Below are 20811 nucleotides of genomic sequence, written 5' to 3'. Positions count from 1 at the left end.
TGCCTTCTATGACCACACGATGACCCTACGCATGTCCCTTCACATCCAATAGATAGGATTTCCTATCAACTCATGGTATGGGTAATACTATCTCCAAAAGAAAACATAATAGAATAGGAAAGAAAATTACTTAGTGGGTAGGTACTCCTAATTACTTGCTCACACTCAAAATCATTTTCACACCTCACGTTTTCAAACAAAATATTTTCCAGACAACACTTTGTATACATTCACACAAGAATCATTACAAATTCTGCCTTACTATTAGCACTCCAAATATTTTTCAAACACACACACACAAGTCAAACAAAATGAGCTAAGCAATTAAGAGTCTATGGATAACCATGGATACAAAGGGTGCTAATACCTTCCCTTTGTATAACCTACCCCTCGAACTCAAATTTTTTTAAAGGTCTTTCTTGTTCTTTTATGCCTTTCGTAATAAAATTGGATAAAATAAAAGTCGGTGGCGACTCTTGCTAACCGCAACATGTTTTGCGGAAAAAAACAAACAGACAGTTCTCCCACTGTATTACACTAGTCAATCAATTAATCAAAAGCCTCATACACATTAGTCAGAGTTTGATGAAGGGACTTCTGGTCTCTTTCCTTTAGCTCAGCCACCTAGCCATCATGAGCCCTCTGATCTTCAATGCTCGTTATTCAGACTTTTTCTAACCCAACTTTGGTGCCTTGGAAGATCAGGAATAGGTGCCTTAATTGTCTCCTCGACATCAACTCTATTTCATTTTTGGCCACCCACATATATAGGGAAGGTAACCATTGTGCAGTTATCTTAGCTAAGTCTAATTGGTAGGAAGTATACGTGGTGGAATAAAATTCATTCCGATGTAAGTAGCGCTTACTATAGGAACCTTCGTGGTTTGTCTAATTTTAAAGTTTGTTAGCTTTTGAGGTTTTGCCCTAGTCCCCTCTTTTTTTACCTTCTTCCTATTAATATATGTAGTTATTGGTCTCTTTTTAATTAAAAAATATTAATTTTAAATTAAAAAGTAAAGGATAGTTTAAATAAATAAAAAACAAAATTTTCTTTTGAGTTTAAAAGTACGCCTCACTCTCACTGTATGTATTTAAATTGGGTCTTTTTTTTTTAATAATTTCCATACACTAAAATAATTATGAAAGACATATTAAATGTTTAAATTAGCATTTCTCAAACAGATATTTTGGAGAAAAAATGGTAGCACTACAAGAAAACTGACCTACTGTGACACCCAGATTTAGTGACGCTTAATTTTTGTCACTACATGTTACTTTTACCTACGGTCATATTACTTTTACCTACGGATATATTTATTCTATTAATTTTTTTAATAATTTTATACATTACTTTTACCTACACCCATATTACTTTTACCTACAGCTATATTTTACTTTATTAAATTGTTAAATAATTTTATATTATAGATAAATAATATTTTTTATATAAATTATAAAATTATTATTTTCATTAAAAAAACGTAAAACTTAAGTTTTTTTTTTCATTGTCAAAACTCAACTTTACTAATTACTAATTAAAAAATTAAAAATTAATTTTAATTATAAAATATATGTTTTTATACTAATTAGGACAAACATGTCATTTTCATTTCAATTTCAGCTTGCAACTTGTGGAAGCGATGTAAATCTGAAATCGTAGAATCCACCGTCAACTCTCTGTTCAATCGCCGCCACCGTCAACTTCCTGTTCAATCGCCGCCACCGTCAACTCTCTGTTTAATCGCCGCCACCGTAACTCTCTGTTCAACCGCCGCCACCGTAACTCTCTGTTCAACCGCCGCCACCATCAACTCTCTGTTCAATCGCCACCACACAACTCGACTCTTTCTTTCTAAGGTTTTCTCTCGCCCTCTCAAATTACACTGAATCTTAATTGTTGAATTGTGTTATCGTAATTGAAATCATTGGAAACCATAACTATATGTATTCACGATTGCTTTCAATTTCTTGTGTAGTTAATTTATGTATCCTGAAATCAATTTACGATTTCGATGGTTTTTGTTTTCTTCATCATTGACAGTGTAGTGGTTGTTGTTGTTTGATGATTTGTGAAATATGAGAAAAATGATTAGAAGTTTTTATTAGGTTAAACCATAGTGAGAGTATTCTAAAATTCATGTCTTATTATTCAGCAATGTCATTCAGATTCAATTTCTACATCTCTGCTTAATTTTAATTTCTCCGTCTTCTGGATTTTAGTTTTGTGGATATTGGTATCCATCATAATTTGATTGGTGATTTTTGAGTTGTTTAGAAGTTTGGTGTGTAATGTGTTTAGGTTAGAGTGGCATTGTTCTAGACATGTATGATGTATGTATTAGAATTTAGAGATATAAGTGAAAGTGTTGAGCATGAACAATGACAAACTCAATACAATATTACAACGGTCGTTTGGTGGATGACGATTTTGTTTTGATGCTAACTCTTACAAGGCCATCTTTGAGAACTATAATCTCCCCTTCTGGTGTTGATGTATATTACTGAATTGAAGTAGAAGAACTTGAATTTGACATTTATCATATCTTGTTTCTTATGTGTTGTATTTTTTTAAAATAAAAGCCTTGTGTGTGGATTGCGTTCTTGTGGCGAAACAAGTTTCATATGCTTCTCTCTGTATATGCTTGTTTATGTGTTCCATTAAGTAAAAATTTGAGACTACAAAGTTTGTACTATTTTATAGATATAGTCTTCAAAGTTACTAGACAAACAAAAAATTGCATGTGGTAAGTCTTAAAATGAAAACAAAAGTAAATATATTAACAATTTCATTTCAAATAAAACTAATAGTATTTATAAACAAAATTGCAGAGGATGCATGATGAAAATCAATATAATATTGTAACTAGGTGATGAAAGATTGAATAGCAAGTGGAAGTGAAAATGTCTAAATTGCATAGATACAAGTATTTTCTATGCAGTTTTTGTCTCTGATATGCACGGCCAAGTATAATGTACTCTACTTATAGTTAGCCTTGTATTAAATTTATAGGATGAAATTTTCCGCGCAGTATCTGTTTTGTGTATAAATTACCTTTACTCCTTTATAAAACTTTCATTATTTGAGATTGAGAAAAGCTGTTAACATGCTTTTGTTAGGAAGTTTACTCACAATGCCTGTTAACCTGCTTAGAATATAAATAGATTTACTCATCAGCTCCGCACTTGTGAAGTAGTATCAGAAATAGATTTACATAGCAAAGATTGAGACACTATAATCACACGGCATTACATATTCAAGGACTGACATGGTTGTTTGTTTACTCGTTATTATTCAACCATATAATTGAAAAATGTATTATAATACCTGAGGATTTAAATTATAGAATAGCTAATTATAGCATTATTGGTGGCAGATAGAGTCCATGGCGGATACTCGAAATTCTGCCATACCGGACACTCTGCGGCACTGTTATAGCGGATTATGGGTAAATTTATATCCTCCATACCGCCACCATGGCAGATATTTGATAACATTGGTTACAAGCTAGAAATGAAGGGCTATATAGTGTTAGATATGCATTCAAGAAACATTCCCTTTTGTTTTCCTTCTTTCTTCCTTTAATTCTTGCACTTACTGAATTGCCTCCAATTCTGTTATCCCATGCTTACTCTCTCTAATAGTGTTAGTTACTAGCTTTTTCATTCACTCTATTGTATAAATATATATGTGTATCACCATTTTTCATTTACATTGAACAAGTTGTATTTACATACTACGGTTCATGTTACAACTCTACCTCTGAACGGTACTGTCAGTCTTCACTCCTCAGCACCCCCTGCATCAAATGTTGGCAGAGCAAGTATCCCTCTCTCTATTTGAGTGAAGTACACAACCAATTGAAACTCAATTTTATTCCTGTGAAATAAAGAGGCCGAATGAGAAAGATAGAAATAATTGTATAGATAAAGAAAGAGATAGATCACTAAGCTCTAACAAGTAATAAAGAAAGAGATATTTGATTGTAGATTTTGAAAAGATAATTTGTTATTTATCCTCCCACAGAATAGGATGCTCGCGAATGTTAATAAGATGTGAACTGACTGACAACAGGTATCTATGGATAAGGAAAATGGTTCTTCTCAGAAAGCTGAAGACTTCAAATTGAAGAAAAAGAGGAAACGAGAGCGAGAGGTAAGAAGTGTTTCTCAATGTTGTTCTACATACAAATCGACTTGTTTTTTGAGATATAGAAGGTACATAAAATTGCTTGTATGCTTTGTTCCGACTTACATGTTTACTTGATGGAAATATCTACGATGCAGAAAAATATGCTTAGAAAGAAACGCAGAAAATTGGAAGCAGCTAGAGAGATGTTGGAGGATGGGGAGCAGAATAAATCATTCAAAAGCAAGTCAAGGTATCAAATAGTGTATACGATAATTAGTGTTCAATAGACATCTTAATTGAACAAATAAAGTTTAAACATTAAGATTAGTTCTATGGTAAATATTTCAGGCCTCATTATAATCTAAATCTGCTGAGCATCTCTGTCAGTGGCCAAGTTTTGCCAATTGATTCTGCTATTTTTGCTACATCAAACAATAGAGGTACCATTATTGATTCTGGAACAACTTTGGCATACATTGCAGAAGAGGCTTACAATCCCTTTATCAATGCGGTGAGTTTCACTTAGGTAATTTCTTTTCATCCAATTGATCAATTATGGACATTGCTTTGATCTATCTATATATTAACGGAAATGTTGTTCTGTGTAGATTACCGCTGCTATTCCACAATCTGTGCGCACTGTTTTTTCCAGAGGAAATCAGTGTTACTTAGTTACCACCAGGTTAAAATGGAACTGTTCATATATATTTAATGGATTATTTTATGACATATTTTGCCCCAATCGAATGTTTAAAATAGATGATCTTTCTCTGCCTTTTAACGGCTATACTGTGTTTAACAGCCTTGACATGTTTCCTCAAGTAAGTCTGAACTTTGCCGGTGGTGCGTCTCTCGTTTTAGGACCACAGGACTACCTTATAAAGCAGAACTATATTGTAAGTATCCAAACTTCGATTTCCATTTAAGAGCTACTTCGTGTCTAATTATGCGCATGGCTGACTTCTTTGACCAAATAAAATAGGGTTAAATAAGTTTTTGGTCCCTATAAATATTCCAGTTTTCATTTTTAGTCCCTCCCTGCCTTTAGGCAACGGTTTTTACAAGAAAACCGTTGCCAAAACCAACTAAAACCGTTGCCTAAAGATAGGGAGGGACTAAAAATGAAACTGCAATATTTATAGGGACCAAAAACTTATTTAACCCTAAATGTTTTTTTTTTCACAAACATGTTACTGCTATACTTTCGATTTTTTTCTATTATGAATGTTATCTCACTAGTTGAATGATTTAATAAACCTTTTGGTTTTATAGGGAGATGGATCAGTTTGGTGTATTGGCTTTCAGAAAATCCCAGGTCAAGATGTAACAATTCTAGGAGGTAATTGTAGAATACCAGTTTGGAAACTTTATTTTACTAGCCCTCTTTGTACCAATAAATGTCACCTGTCTTGCACGGGTCTTTGTTTTATGAAGAGTTTACTGTGGTTCTAACTCTAAACTCTGTAGATATTCTCCTGGTTTAATGATTTAAGCTTGAAATTGTTGGTGAGAAATACTATTGTAATATTGTAATATTTGATTGCTTAACTAATACAATTGTTAAGGTCCTCAATCTTAATCGAGTTCATTGATCAAATGTTCACTTTCATTGCTTAAGATTTTTCGTTCATAATCCATCCTTTCTTTTTTCAGCAAATAGTTTTAACTGCATGACTGCTGCATGCTTAATTATATGCTAGTTACAAGTCAAATTTGAAGAGAAGCCAAATTTACTAGATTATTGATTTTTAGGCACACTAGTTTACTAGGTTAACATTGGGAGTAGATTATTGGGCCATGTTATCCTTTAGTCACAAAGTGAGCACCTCAAATCTTGTTACTTAGAACCTTGCTATTAAGAGACGAACTTTAAAATCCATAATGTATTTCAAGTCCCTTATAACCTTAGGTTAAAATAAGATTTGAAGCCCAAAAGGAAATAGAAGTACCCTTAGCATTATAGACCAAAAGCTCAAAAGTGAGGTGAAAGTCTAAGTTTTTTAATTTCCATGTCACTGTTTACATGTTATAGTGAGATCTGAATAATATGACTGACTAGGTAAAAATAAGATTTGAAGCCCAAAAAGAAATAGAAGTACCCTTAGCATTATAGACCAAGAAGCTCAGAAGTGGATGTAATTGTTTACATGTGATAGTGAGAGTATGAATGAATATGAATCAATTGCCAGTTATTTCCATTTTGTTCATGTGTATTGTCGTTTTGATAGCATAGGTTGCAAGAAATAATATTGAGTTACATTTGAAAAGTTACTTGTGTTGCATGTAGGAAGAGTTAAAGAAGCATATGGTAGAGGAGGAAGGCAGCTCACATGATTCTCAAGCCACCAAAGATTCTACAAGCTGGAAGAATGATGCTTATTCAAAGGTTAAAGGACCTGAAAAGAGAGGACGAGTGCGTTGTCTTGGCAAGCTTCCCCGACATGCTAGTTCTAGCTCCAATGCAGATAATAGAGTTGCAACATTAGAGAATTTGCTTGGAAATCTAGTTTCTGTTCTTCAAATGCGGTTTTCTGAAGATCCACAAGTTAACGAGGTCTTACGAGCTATAGCTGAAGAGGTTTGATTTTGTGTCACCTATTGACCACAATTTAGATTCAAATATATGAAAGTGAAGATACAATACCATTCAAAATTGTAGATACATGAAAGCTGGTGCTTCTGTTGAATCCTCTTGAATATTTTACTTGGTCATTGATTAGATTCATACAAAATAGTGGTCTTTCTAGTTATACTTATTCAAACAGAAAATAAGAAAATGTAGTTGAAATTCTTTGTTACTATATTGAAATTGATATAATAGTTTAATTTTAATATTAAGTTAATTTGTCATATTTAAATTGAAATAATAGAAAATGTATTGTAAAATATTTTACCGAGTAATTGAATTATAAAAAAATTATAATTTATAATTTTATTATATTTTGGTAAATTAAAAAATATTATTTAACAGAGTTCTAGTGACACCTATTAAAACTAAAACTGTAGGTAAAAAGAGAAATATTTGTAACAGTAACCTATGATATAGTGACATTCAGGTAAATATTTGCCCGTAGCTAAAAGCTATCGTGACACTTATTGTACCGTAGCATTACACCCCCTTATAATTGACGCTAGGGGTGGGCGTCACTCAATGTCTGCAAGCTTTTTACCTACGGATTATTGACTTTTAGTGACACTTTTTGAGTGTCACAAAAAGTCAATTTTCTTGTAGTGTAGTTTCTGGCTTTGGCTAATATGCATAAGGATTTTCCTTATGCACCATGCATAAGCCTACATAAGCCATTGGATCATGTTTAATCCAGTATTAAGTATTGAGTATTGAGTATTGAGTATTTGAGTAATAATAATTTATGTCTAGAATTTGATCCAAGGGTCCATAATAATCTATGCACGGTAACTGCACCCGTAGTTTCTTGTAGGGGATGGACTAAATTTTACCCAATTTAATACTTAATTCATTCAAATTTTAATAGACTGATTTATTATTTAATGTGTAATTTTATTATTAAAACTAAATCAAATAATTCAAATAATTTATAAGTTGGATTGGGTTGGATTCGCATACAAAATCATTCAAATCAAATATTTTTAATTATTAAAATATTATAATACAAATTAATATAATTAATATTTAATATAATATAGGCTAAATTATAGTTTTGGTCTCTCTGTTTTGGCCAACTCACGAAATCAGTCTCCTATTTATTTTTTAAATAGTTTTAGTCTCTCATGCCCATCTTTCGTTCAAAAATACTGTTGTGTACTATTTTGTAGATATGTGACATACTTATATTAACTTGACATATTAAAGTTTAATTATTCATCTTCATTTTTTCTCAGTTTGTTTGTTTGTCTTCTTTGCTCTCCAAAAAATATTCTTATGTTCTTTCTCGCTCAAAAAGTATGTCATGTATACAAAAAAAAAAGTAAAATCGGCGTTTTTTAGACAAAAAATAGACACGGGGATCAAAATCGTTTAAAAATTAAATAGGGGGACTGATTTCGTGAGTTGGCCAAAATAGAGGAACCAAAATTGTAATTTAACCTAAAATATATCAATATGCCATAACACTTAATAATAGAAGAAAATTTAAGGGTGGTGATTGGATCTATTAAGACAGAATTCATCCATAAAAAAATTCATTCAATTCATCCATCACAATAAATAAGTTAATGAATTGAACTAAAATGTAAAAAAAAAATTGATAAAATTTATTTTATAAATATCATTTTTTTTTTTGCTTTATACCACCGGTTTAGTCCGGTTCGGGGGCGAGTTCTAGCATCAAGTGGTTTCATCCCCCTCCCGATCGTAGTTGCGGGGGATCGAACCGTGGTTCGACCTACCAAGTCCAGCGCCAATCACCACTGGACCAACTAATGATTGGTTTATAAAAAACGATTATCATTTTAAAAAAACGAATATATTTAAGGTAAGTTTTTTGGATGAATGAATATTCATCATTAAAAAGATGTTAATGGATGAATTGAATAAATTTTATTCACAAATTATTGAATGGATTGATCCCTCTTCCATTAACAATCCATTCATTTTGTCACCCGAAAGAAAAGTTCACAAAACATGTTATTTCCATAAAATATACAAGCTAGAAATGATTAAAAAAATGAGAAACAAATTTAGTTTTAAAATCATGCAAACTTGTTAGTCTAATAATAATATTGGTGGTGAATAGTTATTTTTTGGCAAAATTGTGGTTTGTATTAACATATTAGTTTATATTTTATTTAAAATAATAAAAAAATAATTAAATTACTAATGTTACAGTAATTAATTCAATCAAAGGATTTCATAGTTGAGAAATTCAAATCTGATATCTAAACCAAAACTATATGAGCATTAAGGATTGAATTGAATATACCTTTAATCAAACGAGTTCAGATGACTTATAAGTTAATTCAATTTGCATCAATACCGAGTTGACTCGCACCTATCAACATCCTTAAAATTAGTTAGGTATTAGATATAATATTTTTTTTATGACAAGTATAGAATTTATCTTAAAACGTATTTTGGTCGAAAATAATTTTTAAAATATATTAGACAAAATACATTTTAGGAGTAGATGTTATATATATATATATATATATATATATATATATATATATATATATATATATATATATATATATATATATATATATATATATATATATATATAGGGCATATCATATGATAATGGCTTTTTTATATGAGAATGAATCTGAACCATTGGATTTTAAAATAAATGGTGGAGATTATATGTGAATTTTTTTTCTCTCTCCTACTTCATTTATTTTAATAATGGAGGAGAGAGAAAAAAGATACACATATAATCTCCACCATTTATTTTAAAATTCAATGGTTCAAATTCATTCTCATATTCTCATATAAAAAAGTCATTCTCATATGATATGCCCTATATATATATATATATATATATATATATATATATATATATATATGTGTGTGTGTGTGTGTGTGTGTGTTAAAATAAGTATTTAATTTCTTGAAGTGGTTAGTGTAAAATGTTTCATATTTTAAGGGTGAAAGCATAAATTAATATTAACATAGTCAACAATTGTTGTTTTGTACCAAAAGAAGTCAACAATTGCTTTGTACCAAAAAGGTCACCATTTGTATCATAGACGAGTTTAGTACTTGTCTAAATTACGTAACAACTTTTTAATATATTTTAATTTAGTATAGTATGTAAATATTTATTTAATACTCTCTCCGTCCCAAATTATAAGAGAAAAAAAACAAAATCACGCTTATTAAGAAAAGTAGTAATACACTCATTTGACTTATGGTTTTCTTGAAATAAAGTGTTTTGAAAAATTTTAAAAAAATTCCAATTGGTTGTTGGTTATGGAAATGATGAGAGAGAATGTAAGTTAAATGCAATATGCATTTAATTTTATCTTGAAAGAAATGAAAAATGATTTTTTCTCTTATATTTTGGGACAAGAAAAATGCATTTTTTTCTCTTATATTTTGAAACGGAGGGAGTATTAAATAAGCATGTGAATATTTAACTTAAATTTGTTTATTGAATATGTATCCAGGATGATTATAATACATTGCTTGCAATTTTTCTAGAAAATAATCCTCAATACATGTCAGTAGAGGGGGAGTCGCTTAACGCTGATATTGATCACTATATTTGGAGTGAGGTTATTAAAGAAAAGGGCCTAATGTTTGCTCTTTTGGGGCTGGAAATTTGGCGTCTAGATATAGAGCTGGTGATCGCAATCTGTTTCAAAGAATTAGAGATGGAGAGGGTGGATCGCGTCAACCAAATCTGACACGGGAACAAGCTGAAATTGTAAGGCAATTGGCGTTAAGTGAGGCGAGACGCAAAAATGAGGCCCTGAGGCAGCAACAAGAGCAGCAGATGGAGATGATGCGGAAGACACAATCTAATATGGAGCAACAGCATGCGCGGCAGATGGAGGGCATTCTGAAGAGGCAATCTGAGATGGAGGAGCAGATGAGACGATTTATACAATGTGGTGGAAATTATCGTAATGTTCCTGATCCAGAGCCGGAGGATGACGGAGTGGATGATGATTTTAATCCTGATAATTATTTTCCGAATGATGATGATGCCTCATAAAAACATTTTGTATTTCATTTGTTTTTAAATTTATATTTATGCAACTCATTTTACATTTTAATTCATTAAAATATTAGTTTTAAATTTTTAGTTTTATTTGATTGAATTTATTATATAAAGTTTATTATATGAATTTATTTTATAAAATTTTATTATATAAATTTTATTATATAAATTATATTTAATAAATTTTATTATATAAATTTTATTATATTAATTATTTGATTTATTATATATAAATACAATTATACCCGCGTCTGTATTTAATTTTTTAAAAAAACATTAAAGGTTGCGACGTGAAATCAACGTCTCTACATTCTGACGTGGTTTCCACGTCGCTAATAAAGTCAATTTATCAGTCTGTCACACCTGCCACACCTACTCTGCGTGCAGGGACATATTCCCCATATAAATTAATTGCGACGTGGGAATCACGTCGCAACCTTCTGACGTGTTTTCCACATCGCTATTGCTTTGCCACACGTGCTCCTGCGACATAGGAGCCCACGTCGCTATATTTTGATTGTGACGTGATTTTTCAGTGTTGCGGCGTGTCTTCCACGTCGCTGAAGAGCATATTTTTTGTAGTGCAAATTTAGTTTTAAAATTATGTAAACTTGTTAGTTTAATTAATAGTATTTGTGGTGAATAGTTTTTTTTTTTTTTTTGCAAAATTGTTGTCTGTATTAACATATTAATTTATATTTTATTTAAAATAATAAAAATAAATAAATAAATTATTAATGTCACATTAATTAGTTTAGTCAAAGAATCTCCAAGTTAAAAAACTCAAATCTGATATCTAAATCAAAACTATATGAATATTAAGGATTTGATTGAATATACTCATAATCAAACGAGTTCAGATAATTTATAGGTTAATTCGATTTGTTGACTTGCACCCATGAACATTCTTAAAATTAGTTGGATATTAAATATACTAATATTTTTTATGATAATTATAGAATTGTTAAATTTAAAACGTATTTTGGTCAAAAATAATTTTTTTAAATATAGTAGAAAAAATACATTTTAGGAGTAGATGTTATATGTTAAAACAAGTATTTAATTTTTTAAGTGATTAATGTAAAATGTTTCATATTTTAAGGGTGAAAGCATAAATTAATATTAACATAGTCAACAATTGTTTTGTACCAAAAGAAGTCAACAATAGTTTTGTACAAAAAAAGTCACCACTTGTATCATCGACATGTTTAATGTACTCGACCAAATTAAATGTCACCTACAATGCATATTGCTTATTTTTACACATTTAGTTTTATAAAGTCAAATTCTGTGTGGAAATGCTTTAGCTTTGTTTGCTTTTAGATAATGCAGCATGCACTACACTTGGCCGCAAAAATCATTCTTAACTTAGAAATTTGTATTTTGAGAGGCGTATGCTGCCCAGGGCCGTCTTTGAGGGTGTGCAAGACGGGCTACCGCACAGGGCCTCAAGTTTATTAGAGGCTTAAACTATAGCTAAATAGGGTCACATAAAATATTTGTCATGTTAAATCGTTCTTAAATAGGGCCTCCATTTGTTTTTCTATGGTTAAACTGTGTCTAACCTACACAGGGCCTCCAAAAACTTGAGACGGCTCTGATGCTGCCTTCCTTTTGTTTTTCATTTTGAAGTATTATCGAGCATTAAATGAAAATCCTATTTAAAATAAAACTATAGGACAAAGAATGCATATAACAGTAAGACTTTAAAATATATTAGAAGCTGACATTAACATATGGATGTTATATATGTAATGAAGTCTTCCAATTTCAACGACTATACTTCTATTGATAGTGAATGGCATCGTTGCATTGAACAATATGGTTTCACATTTGGATTTGTATTTTTTTTTGGCCTTAAATTCTTACAAGTCAAATAATAGCACCTATTTTTGACGGTAGCCTATGGTTTTATATCTCTTCTTCAACCATCCTGACAACATATAAAACGAAATTAAAGCGGCTAATATCACGTTCATACGTTGATACGAAATGAAATATTATTTTGATAAAATAGAAGTTTTATTTATTATGCAAAGAATAACACGACATTAACATGATTACTTAATTAACATAAGAGATGAAACTATAATACAACGCCCAGTTCTACTTCAAGCTGACAACTATTATCCACTTTCTCATCACGTTTGTAATGTTCTTTTTCAATTCTCTATATAAAATTCATTTTTTTTATAATTTATGTAATAAATTTATAAATCTTGATGTAAATATATTTGATGGTTACTCGAAATAAAAGGCAAATAAATAATAAATTGTGTCATTATTTTTTAATGACAAAATCAGTCATCTTAAAAATTATGTGCATCGTTCTATGAAAAACACAACATTATTATTCACGAGCCTTTAGATTCTCTATAAAAGATTCATTGTATTTGGTGTTAGGAAGCACAAAGTGTCAAATGTGGTTAGTATATGAAAACGTGTTGATTGTCCGTACACACTTTCACATATATGGTTTTGATCTTTAACTATTAATATAATCATTAAAAAATGTTTGGTAATATAAGTTTATTATTATCAACCATCACAATTCTAAAATTTCATATGCAGTTTTGAGGATCTCCCAAGCCTTTTTGTCTTCGGTACATGTGTTTATCAATCTGAACATGTTCTTGTCCAGACCATTGAAAATAAAATTCAAGCCATTAGGATTTTCAAGAGCTTCAACATTAGACTACTTAGTTTTTGGCTTTAAGATTGATGTTCCATCTTAAGAGGTAGTTAGAAGGTGTTTCCAACCTTTTATTATAACCTTCCATTTTTTATTGTCCATGGATTTAAGGAAAGCAATCATTTCAGCTTTCCAATAATCAAAATTGATGACATCCAGAACAGGTGATCTATTGACTGATCCTACTTCCTTAGTACTTCCCATTTGAACATAATATATTTTTCTTGGAGCTCACCAAAATAGAATAGGATGTATAATTGAAATTATGTTTTTTGTAGGACATATGTTACACACAATATTTGGGACAATGTGTATAACTTCCTTATAACGGATTAACAAATCATGGGAAATAAATTATAAAGCAACAAAGAACACAAAAGATTGTTAACTCAGTTTGAAGCAACGTCACCTATGTCCGAGAGGCTTCCAACCCAAGAAAGAAAATTCACTCTCAATAGTATTAGTACAAATAGTCTTAGATGAACAATCTTTGTTCACTACCTCTCTTCCTGATACTAACTGTGATTTTATATTTAGGACTCCCCCTAAATATGAGAACTCCTCTCACTTTCTCTGATTCGCTAACCCTATTGATCAATACAAAACTCAGAACAAAGTTTGTTTAACTACAACTATATCAAAAACAAACAATTTATATACCTTTGATATGAAACTTAGACGCTATGGAGGTGCACATATAGAAACAATTATAAAGACTCAAAATAAAAAAACTTAACACTTAGAGTCTTTAATTCTTGCTCTGTCTCTTCAAAATTAGGAATGAATCTTCTTAAATAGAAAATCATCTGCAGGACTTTTCTCTAATAGGCTACTGATTTGAGAACAATCAGATTTAATTTGGTGCAAATTTGATTTGCTTTCCACCAAGATATTTGATAAAATTTAATTATTTTTCAAATTAAATCTTATTTAATTTGATTTGATTTTGGACAATCTTTTTAACAAATTTTACTAACAGGGTTGACTCTGGGCCAGAGAAACCAGGCCCACAGACCAGAGCCTCATAAAATTATGGGCCTCAAATTTTTTGGGCTTGGGCTTTAGAAATTTTAAATTAAAATATTTATATAAACCGCGAGTTGTATTATGATGCAATAATTCAGTTACAGCGCAGTGGTTTGTGTTAATAATTTCAACCTCGGGATGTGGGTTCCACTACAACTTATTTTAAAAACTGCCAAACAAAAGTACAGCAAACAAATTCTAAATCAATGAAATGTTCTTTAATTATATAATATAATTCTTAATTTATTATTATTTTTATATTGAAAGATATATTATTTTGTGTTATTTTATAGTCATATAATTTTTTTAATATTAGTAGCATTATTTTTAATTAAATCATTATGACTAAGTATATATAAATTAAATTAATAGATTAAAAAAATTTGAACAAGAATTAATCTGTATTTTTAAGGCCTTCTGATTAGTTTGACTTTCTTTCCATTACTATATCAACTCTAATAAAGTCTTGAAGCATTTATCACATTGTCTCAAAATATTGAAAGTCTTATAATTTTAAGAATATATATAAAATATAAATTTTAAATATATATTTCTCTATTGGAACGGGACTTCAAAATTATTTGAGACGGCTTTGTTACCGAATATTAATAAGAATAAGACATTTTTTATGTTAGTTATACAGATAAATGACTAATTTTAATGTTGTTTGATATTATTTATAATTTAAATAGATGATGTTCTTTTTTAAAATAATTATAATTTTTATTAGAGATTTATTTTTAATATTTGTCCCGGCCTTCTAAAATATCGGGACCGGCCCTACTTACTAAGTAACTTATTGCTAAAGATATAACAAAAAATCTCTTTGGAATCACACTCATTTACTCAGAAACTTTGACTAAAAACGAATGATGCATATACTCTAACATCTTATCCCATATGATGTCTCTTTATAATTTACATCTTATTGTTCATGTTATTTTACCTAAAGCAGTCAATCAAAAGAACAACATTATACCAAAAGAAAATTATAACAAAATAGGAATTATATGCAATTTTAAATATTTAATTTTATTTATATAATATCATTATGCATCAAATGATAATTAATTTCAATTTTTCAGATGGTTAATCATTTGTTTTGCAACTTATAGATCCTAGGTTGTTGCAAAAATGTGAATACTAAGAGTTGATTCATGTAAAAATGTGAATACTAGCCGCTTAGATTAAAAAACTTAACCACTACACTAAGATATAGTTTTATTTAATATTTTACAATAATATATACGAACAACAAAAACAACCACAACAATTAACTCTTATCCCATTAGATAAGATCAACTACATGAATAAATTTTTGCCATAATATTCTATCAAAGATCATGTTTCTATCCAAATCATTAATCTCGAGATTTTTCTTAAGAACTTCTCTTATAATTTTTTTGGGTCTTCCTCTTCCTCGAGTTGTTTGTCTTCTCTCCATTTAGTCTACTCTGTTTACTACAGATTTTACAGGTCTTGTCTCTACATGTTCAAACCACCTAAGTTTATTTTCCACTGTCTTCTCTACTATAGGCGTTACCATGACACTCTCTAATAATTTCATTTTTACTTTTATCCTGGTGAGTCTTGCCACATATCCACCGCAACTCTTCATCTCCACTACACTTACTTTATTCTCGTGTTGATTCTTAAGTGTCCAACATTTTGTCACGTACAAAATCTCAGGTCTTATCGCAATTCGATAAAATTTCCCTTTAGCTTGAGTTGTACCTTCGCATCACATAAAACATCTTATGTCTTTCTGCATTTCAACCATTCAGCTTGAATTCAATGGTTTACATTCCCTTTTATTTCTCCATCATTTTGTATTACAAACTCAAGATATTTAAATCGTGTGACTTAAGGAACAATATGATCTTTAACTTTTACCTCTATGTTAGAAATGCTTCTTATTTTGTTTAACTTGCATTTTATATACTCTGTCTTACTTCTGCTTAGGCGAAAACCATGTGTTTCTAAAGCTTGTCTCCAAGTTTCAAACCTCTCATTTAGGTCCTCCTTCGATTCTCTAAGAAGAACTATATCATCAACAAAAAGCATGCATCTCGGTGCTAGCTCTTGGATGAGCTCCGTGAGTACATCCAAAATTAAGGTAAAAATGTAGGGGTTTAGCGTTGACCCTTGATGCAAACCAATTTTAATGGGAAAATCGTCTGTCTCTCCACCCTGTGTCGGAACGCTAGTCGATACCCCTTCATACATATCTTGGATAGCTTGAATATATGCAATCCTAACCCCTTTCTTCTCTAGGCTTTCATCAAAATATCTCTAGGACGTCTTCACCAAGTCAATTAAAATTAAGTGCAAGTCTTGTTGGTCCATCCGATACTGCTCCATCACACACCGTAATATATAAATCGCTTCCATTGGCGACCTTTCTGACATAAAACCAAATTGATTCTCGGTCATTTAATTCTTTTTTATTAATCTTCGTTCAATCACTCTTTCCCACAACTTCATGGTATGACTAATAAGCTTAATCCTTCGATAATTTGCACAATTTTGTATATCCACATTGTTCTTATAGATTAGAACTAAAGTGCTTCTTCTCCATTTATCCAGCATGCGTTTTGACCTCATAATTTCAGTAAAGAGTTTGGTGAGTCACTCAATACTTTTATCTCCAAAAAATTTCCACAAAGTATGTTGTATGCCTCAACCGCCTTACTACTACTCATTCTTTTCATCGCTTCCTTTACCTCCTGTTTCTGAATATGGCGATAGAATTATAATTCTGATCCTCTTCTCTAATGTCGAGTCTGCTAGAGTCTGGTGAGATACGTCTTCCACCTATTATTTATATCTTTTTTCTAAACTAAGATTTTGTCTTTTTCATACTTAACACATTTCATTTGATCTAAATCTCTATTCTTACTTTCTATTCTCTTACTAAGTCTATATATAAATTTTTCTCTCTCCTTAATTCCTAGAAATTGATATTATCAATCAAAAATTTGAGTTCTTCTTCCCTCACCAACAAAACTAAATTATATATATTTTGGCACCTGAACACTTTGGATCTAGTTCCGTCAATGCCCATTACACAAACCAAGCACTGCACGCTCTGATTATGTGTTTATTTAAGAACTGTTGGGATGGTGCACCTAAAGTTCATTTGCTAAAACCATTCTTAAAAAGGAACATTATTGAGGAATATCCTCAATTATCAAAAATAATTATTTAGGATTCGATGGGTACTCAAAAACAATATAATCTCATAATCAATATTTAATATTTAACATGATCATTTTAGGAACTAAACAATGTAATTGCATAATTAATATTTTAATCTAATAATATAAAGAATTAAAGTTTCAATTAAAATGTAATAAAACTAAACTTAAAAGCTTATGAGTTAATAGGAATAAGAAAATATTTTTTATTATTTTTTAAGACATACAAGATCCAATTTACATACTTTAAAAAAATTATAAAAAACCATTAGAGATTCACCTTTTATAAAATTTAAAAAAAAATCAAATTCTTTAGTTTTATAAAATATTTGAAATTCTTTAAATTTAATGTTGCATAATTTTTCATAAAATTTCATTTGCTTTCTATTCTTTTCAATTTTAACATTTAAATAATATTATATAGAATAATTCTTATTAACCTCAAAAAAAGTTATCATTCAAACATGTCAACCTTTATAAAATAAAAAGAAAGTCCAGTGATTATCTCATGTAAAAACGTTCCACAATTGAACCACTTTTGAGTTTTGAGAAAGTTCATATAAGAGGAACCCAATCTTTTAGCCCATACTTTTTAGAAGAAAAAAAATTCAATAATTTCACATGAACACATTCTCAACTGCAACTTGTATGTAAGCCATACATTGCTCTATCACTGATTCACTACCCAATTACATTTCATTGATCTTAAAGGGCATTTTGGTACAAACAACATCATCGTCATCAATCATGTGCGAGATACACAAAAATAAAAACAACAGTCGAATAAAAAACAAGAGAATCAAACAACAAAGAAATGGGAACTGTTAGTAACATTGGTTTCTCTTCCGTATTCAGAGTTTCTTTGAACACAGAGGTGGTTTCAAAGCAGAGGAAACACAAATCATCATGCAGTTTTAGGATTCCTCTGAACAAAATCTGTTGTAAACTATCAGAAAGTGGGATTGAAGAGAGTCCTATCACCAAAAAGGTATCTACTAAATCTAAGGATATGATGGAAGAATACAATATAGCTATGAAGAGCATGATGAGGAATCCTTATGAGTATCATCATGATCTGGGTTTGTTTCATCTCTTTATCCCTTATTTGTTTTGATATTTTATATGATTATCATTATAAACACTCTTGTTAGGAATGAGTGAGTGATTCTTCTAGCATACAGTTTTTTTGTTGCTTACTGTTCCATTATATGTGTTTAATTTTAATTTTTGTGGATATTGCGGGTTTGAATCCCTGCATTATGATGTCTCTGCACAGCTACCAACTGAGTTGGCTTAATTTTAATTGCTATAGATATAACTTTTCCATTCAACTGATACTATCATTGATGGTTGATTTCAGGTATGAATTATACAGTTATAACTGACAATTTGATTGTGGGGTCTCAACCACAGAAGCCTGAAGATGTAGATCATCTTAAGAATGAAGAAGGTGTGGCATACATTCTAAACTTGCAACAGGATAAAGATGCTGAGTTTTGGGGAATAGACTTGCAGTCGATAATAAAAAGGTGTCGCGAAGTTGAAATTCGGCACATGAGGAGACCTGTAAGTAAGCAGGCTCCTTTGGGTCTGTTTTGATGCTAATAGTAATCTTTATGCAGAGTTTAAGGTTCCATATACTTTTACTGCTATTGACAATGTACCATTTAAGAAAAGTTATTTTGAGTATTGTGAAAGTTCCAAGTTCACTGAATGTGTTGTTTACTTTGTTAGGCAGTAGATTTTGATCCAAACTCTTTGCGAAGTGCACTACCTAAAGCAGTTTCATCTTTGGAATGGGCGATTTCTGAGGGAAAAGGAAAAGTTTATGTGCATTGTACTGCAGGACTTGGAAGAGCTCCCGCAGTAGCAATATCTTATTTGTTCTGGTTTTGTGACATGAATGTAAGTCTTAAACCTTCACATTATCTTGGAATCAAGAAAAAAATTCCTAACAAGATTTTCCACGAGCTGTTAAGAGTAGAAAAAACATCAAAATTAATTTGACAGATGACTTTAAAGCTTTCTTGGAGTGCTAATTTTTTCATAAATGAATATGGCCTTATTTTTCTGGACAGCTAAATGAAGCATATGATATGCTAACTTCAAAGAGACCTTGCGGACCGAATAAAAAAGCGATACGTGGAGCTACTTATGATCTGGCTAAGAATGATCCATGGAAGGAGCCGTTTGAGAGTCTTCCAGACCATGCTTTTGGGGATATAGCAGACTGGGAGAGGAACCTGATTCAAAATGGTGTCCGCGCTCTTCGTGGAACTTGACATATTAGGTATGTTTCTATTAGGAAAGTAGTTTAATTTTGATACACTATCCGAATAAAAAGTTTTGCACGATTATAATTGACAGCATAAAGAATCTTTACGCTGTATATGAATTATCGAAAATAGTTGCAGGTTACTGGCTTTTTGGGTATATATATAGAAACTAGATGTGTACATTATTTGGTGTTGAGTTGCAGTGTTATACTTTTGATTGACAGGTTAATGCTTATGGAGATTCCTACACAAGTTGTTGTCCTTAATAGGATTGGCATATTTATACAGATTTATAGGCATATTGCCTGTAACTCTGTAACTGGTACAAAATATTCTGTGTAATATTATTGATTGGCAAATAAATCAACTCTGTGGCTTATGTACCATGATTGTAGACTGTAGATTTAGTAAATAATATTTGAGTATTCCTCTTCTATTGGATCTAAAGTGGTTCAAGCTTCTGTTAGACACAGCATTGCTAGCTATTTGGAAACAACTATGAAATAATCTTCTATTGATAATACTTATTGAGTTGAGAAAGCAGCCACTCAAGTTCATGCATTTCTTTTGGTCTTTTTCCTTAACAAAACTATACACTAATATTGAAGACCACAAGTATTACAAGCATGGAAAAGCTTCATTGGTCACATGGTAAGCATGATAGATGGCCATATGCTTGACTTGTCAAGAGCAGACATCTTTTTTGTTGTAATTAAGAAGAAAAAGAAAAGAAAAAAATAAGAATACAATCGTAGTCTAACAACTCAAAAAGCATGATACAGTTGATTGAAACACATAGGGTCCAAGATTTGAGAAATTTGCAACACATATCTACAACATATTTTGT

At 30.7% G+C, this 20811-nt stretch overlaps 2 protein-coding genes across 3 annotated transcripts; both read left to right on the top strand.

Annotated features, from left to right (window-relative positions):
• The first annotated feature begins 1284 nt into the window (after positions 1-1284).
• LOC131641133 (aspartic proteinase 36-like) lies at positions 1285-6816 on the top strand. 2 transcript variants are annotated; one of them, XM_058911447.1, is made up of 8 exons: positions 1473-1857; positions 4073-4153; positions 4285-4379; positions 4478-4640; positions 4738-4811; positions 4932-5025; positions 5402-5468; positions 6417-6816. In XM_058911447.1, exons 2-8 carry the CDS (start codon positions 4079-4081, stop codon positions 6461-6463), a joined length of 615 nt encoding a protein of 204 aa, XP_058767430.1. In that variant the 5' UTR covers positions 1473-1857; positions 4073-4078; the 3' UTR covers positions 6464-6816. The 2 variants fall into 2 exon arrangements, with proteins under 2 accessions (XP_058767431.1, XP_058767430.1); XM_058911448.1 differs by lacking the exon at positions 4073-4153 and having other exon boundaries at positions 1285-1857.
• An 11569-nt stretch (positions 6817-18385) lies between these two features.
• LOC131641131 (phosphoglucan phosphatase LSF2, chloroplastic-like) lies at positions 18386-20398 on the top strand. Its single transcript, XM_058911445.1, has 5 exons — positions 18386-18767; positions 19049-19254; positions 19423-19593; positions 19767-19978; positions 20189-20398. Exons 1-4 carry the CDS (start codon positions 18503-18505, stop codon positions 19968-19970), a joined length of 846 nt encoding a protein of 281 aa, XP_058767428.1. The 5' UTR covers positions 18386-18502; the 3' UTR covers positions 19971-19978; positions 20189-20398.
• Positions 20399-20811: the final 413 nt, after the last annotated feature.

The sequence above is a fragment of the Vicia villosa genome, unplaced genomic scaffold, assembly GCF_029867415.1.
Source record: "Vicia villosa cultivar HV-30 ecotype Madison, WI unplaced genomic scaffold, Vvil1.0 ctg.003522F_1_1, whole genome shotgun sequence".
Taxonomy (NCBI): Eukaryota; Viridiplantae; Streptophyta; class Magnoliopsida; order Fabales; family Fabaceae; genus Vicia; species Vicia villosa.
This window is presented reverse-complemented; position numbering and strand designations above follow the sequence as displayed.